Source organism: Nicotiana attenuata, unplaced genomic scaffold (assembly GCF_001879085.1).
Source record: "Nicotiana attenuata strain UT unplaced genomic scaffold, NIATTr2, whole genome shotgun sequence".
NCBI classification, from domain to species: Eukaryota; Viridiplantae; Streptophyta; class Magnoliopsida; order Solanales; family Solanaceae; genus Nicotiana; species Nicotiana attenuata.
Window position 1 is genome coordinate 152,574 of NW_017672984.1, and position 4,322 is coordinate 156,895.

General features: G+C 34.3%; 1 protein-coding gene across 1 annotated transcript; it reads left to right on the plus strand.

Annotated features, from left to right (window-relative positions):
- Positions 1 to 417: 417 nt before the first annotated feature.
- On the plus strand, positions 418 to 1,107 carry LOC109215092. The gene has a single exon (XM_019379111.1). The coding sequence runs from the start codon at positions 418 to 420 to the stop codon at positions 1,105 to 1,107; it is 690 nt and encodes a 229-aa protein (XP_019234656.1).
- Positions 1,108 to 4,322: the final 3,215 nt, after the last annotated feature.

Genomic DNA, 4,322 nt, shown 5'->3' on the forward strand with positions numbered 1-4,322 from the left:
GTATAGTAAGTTAAAAAGCCATTATGGCTTGGAAATGATTTTAACTTTGAAGCATACGTTTCTGAAGGTTTTAAAAAAGCCTTTATGGCTTGGACAGTTTTATATATCAGAGTGTGCATTTTCTTTGCACTATATATGCTTCTTCGGTTTTACATAGAAGAGAGTGAAAAATAATAACAACTTTTCTTCTTCTTTCTATGGTGCTAGGTTTTCTTCTTATAAATCTTTGTTGTTTCTGCTCCTAGTTATACTAGAAGAGCTTGTTGAATCCTGGGGGATACGCCTAATATTATTTATCTCGGAGTGGGCGAAATATCCTTAAGGACAGTGTCCTTGACACACCTCAAGCTAAACTTTTTATTCTCCATATTCATCAAATTTTTCCGCCAATCTTAAGGATATTTACACGCTGTTATTATGGAGAATAACGCTGCTAATGTTGTTGTTGTTGCTACTGCACCTGCTGTGCCTACTGTTTCTGTTGTTGTTCCCTCACTAATTACCTATGCCAAATCTTTTTCCGATGTTTCAAAAATTATGATTTTTGGTGGAGATAATTTTAACCGCAAGCACGTTGTTGTTGACAAAAGAAAAGAAATTGCTACTAGAAGCAGCCTTGTGGAGGACAACAACTGTCAGAGAAAATCAAGTAACAGGTATGATAAAAGAAATGGTTATACTCCCAAAACCAACAATCAACCTGGCCACTATGTTGCTCAATGCCGAAAAAGAGTTGGGAATGACAATCTCACTAAGGCTAAAGTAAATTTGACTGAAGCCAAAGTGGATGATATAATTATTGCGGTTGTTTCCCAAGTGAACCTTGTGGCCAATGTGAAAGATTGGGTGTTAGATTCTGGTGCCACTAGGCACATATGTGCTAACAAAAAAGACTTTGTGTCTTACACCCAAATTGAGGAGGGAGAAGAAGTTGTCTATCTTGGTGATTCAAGAACTACTCAAGTTCTTGGAAAAGGCAAAGTTCTTCTCAAACTCACATCTGGCAAAACTTTGGCATTGAATGACGTGTTGCATGTTCCTAGTATCCGAGCCAATTTGGTCTCTGTGGGATTATTAGGAAAAGTGGGGGTGAAGGTTGTTTTTTAATCTGATAAGGTCGTGTTGACCAAGAATAATAATTTTGTTGGCAAGAGATATTATAACCATGGCTTGTTTGTACTTAATGTTATCAATGAAAATACTAGTACTTCTGCTTACTTGATTGATTCTTTTAATTTATGGCATGCAAGATTAGGACATGTTAGTTTATCTTATATTAAAAAAATATATTCTGAAGGTCTTATTTCAAATATTAATTTTTCGAATATTGATAAGTGTGAAGTTTGTGCAGAAGCTAAACAAACTAAGAAATCATGTGCTTCAGTATTTAGAGAATCTGAATTGTTAAGTTTAATACATACTAATTTAGGAGACTTGAAACAAACTATGACTAGAGGAGGGAAAAAATATTATGTGACTTTTATAGACGATTTTTCTAGATATACAAAAGTTTATTTGTTGAGAAATAAATATGAAGCTTTTGATAAGTTTTTAATTTATAAAGCTGAAGTAGAAAATCAATTGAATAAGAAAATCAAAAGAGTTAGATCCGATAGAGGTGGTGAATTTATTTTGTTGAATGATTATTGTGAGAAAAAAGGCATAATTCACGAGATAACTCCGCCATATTCTCCACAATCAAATGGTATAGCGGAAAGAAAAAATAGGACCTTAAAGGAAATGATGAATAGTATGCTTGTTAGTTCTGGTGCTCCGGATAATCTTTGGGGTGAAGCCATTTTATCTGCTTGTCATTTACAAAATAGAATTCCTTATAAGAAAACGGGTAAAACTCCTTATGAGTTGTGGAAAGGGTATCCACCTAATTTGAAATATTTGAAAGTGTGGGGGTGCCTTGCTAAAGTTATGTTGCCTGATCCTAAGAAAAGAAAAATAGGATCTAAAACATCTGATTGTATGTTTATTGGGTATGCTGAAAACAGTGCAGCATACAGATTTTTAGTAGTCAAAAGTGATGTACTTGAAAATAATACTATTGTTGAAACAAAAAATGCTGAATTTTTTGAAAGTATTTTTCCTTTAAAATTTGAGAAAATTTCTGATGCTCCGATTATTCCAAGTGATAATATTTCACATGTTCCAATTGTTCAAAATGATCTTGAAAGTGAGGATTTAAGAAGAAGCAAAAGACCAAGGAAAGAAAAATCTTTTGGTAATGATTTTTATACATATCTTGTGGATAATGATCCTTTAACATATTCTGAAGCTATTTCTTCGTCTGATGCCTCATTTTGGAAAGAAGCTATTGATGTAGAATTAAACTCAATTTTACAAAATAAAACTTGGACTTTAGTTGATTTACCTCCGGGAGCTAAACCCATTGGTTGTAAATGGATTTTTAAGAAGAAACTCAATCCGGATGGTACCATTGATAAATACAAATCTAGACTTGTTGCAAAAGGTTTTACCCAAAAGCAAAATATTGATTATTTTGACACTTATGCTCCTGTAACTAGAATTTCCTCGATTCGTGTTTTACTTGCCTTGGCTTCTATTTATAAACTTTATATTCACCAAATGGATGTTAAAACTGCTTTTTTAAATGGTTATTTGGAAGAGGAAATTTACATGGAGCAACCTGAGGGTTGTATAGTGTCTGGCCAAGAAAATAAAGTATGTAAATTGCTAAAATCTTTATATGGTCTAAAGCAAGCGCCTAAACAGTGGCATGAAAAATTTGATCAAGTATTGATTAATGATGGTTTTCCATCAATTGAAGTAGATAAATGTGTTTATACAAAATGTGTAGATGGTACATGTGTTATTATTTGCCTTTATGTGGATGACATGCTTAGTTTTAGTTCTAGCCTTGATTTGGTACATAAAACCAAATTTTTCTTGTCTTCTAATTTTAAGATGAAAGACATGGGAGAAGCTAGTGTTATTTTAGGCATGAAAATTATAAGAGATGGCAGTAGTTTGATGTTGACTCAAGAACATTATGTTGAAAGAATTCTTAAAAAATTTGATAATTTTGATGTAGTACCTGTAAGCACTCCTTATGATGCTAGTAGTCAGTTAAAAAAGAATAAGGGAGATGCTATAGACCAAAATAAATATGCTCAAGTTATTGGTAGTCTAATGCATTTGATGAATTTTACTAGACCTGATATTGCATATGCTGTGTGTAGATTGAGTAGATATACTCAAAACCCAAGGCATGATCATTGGAATGCATTAGTAAGAGTAATGAAATATTTGAGAGGTACCATGAACTATGGTATTAAATATAGTGGATTTCCCACTGTACTAGAAGGATACAGTGATGCTAACTGGATCTCTGATTCAGATGAGACAAAATCCACTAGTGGTTATGTGTTCACCCTCGGTGGGGGTGTTGTGCCATGGAAATCAGCTAAACAAACTATAATAGCTAGATCTACCATGGAATCTGAGTTTGTGGCATTGGAATTAGCTGGCAATGAGGCCGAGTGGTTAAAGAACCTTTTGGCGAGTATTCCACTAGGAATTAAACCGACACCTTCTGTGTCGATGCATTGTGATTGCCAAGCTGCAATAGCCATTGCCAAAAATAAATCCTTTAATGGGAAGAGTAGACATATCCGATTGAGACATAATGTGATAAAGCAGCTGCTGAAAGATGGAATTATTTCCATAGATTATGTGAAGTCAGAAGTGAATTTGCCCGATCCTCTGACTAAACCTTTGGGAAGAAAATTAATATCTGAAACATCGAGGGGAATGGGACTTTTGCCAATTTGAGTTATATCAACTATGATGGTAACCCAACCAATGTGATTGGAGATCCCATGAAGTAGGTTCATAAGGGTAATAACAAGTCATTAGTTGATCAAGTGTGCACTATTAAATTATGTCCCTTCCTATGGTGTGTGTATATATATAGTGCAAAACTGCAAGGAATGGGAGGTTGAGTTATGAAACTCTTAATCTAATATATAGCCTTTATAGGTGGTGTATTGTGCTGCATAATACACTTGATGGATGGACCTATATGAGTGTGGAGTGGGGCCGCTTCTATGAAATTTGTGGCAAAATTTCTAGAGCACTCATGAAAACCAGGCGCGCGCATGGCCTATTAGCGCAAAACCGCGATAAACAACAAAGTGTGTGCGAGTATAATGTGATATATAAGACACTAAACTTACAAAAGAATTCTTGGTTCATAGAAGTTCTAAACTTCACCAATTGTTCTGTAAGTTTAATCTTATTTTATCTAGGTCTGGTTCTTAGTCCAAGAGATACCATATTCGACGCATTAT

Excerpts from the sequence above, each read along its gene's own strand:
- LOC109215092 (XM_019379111.1), top strand. The coding sequence starts at position 418 with ATGGAGAATAACGCTGCTAATGTTGTTGTTGTTGCTACTGCACCTGCT.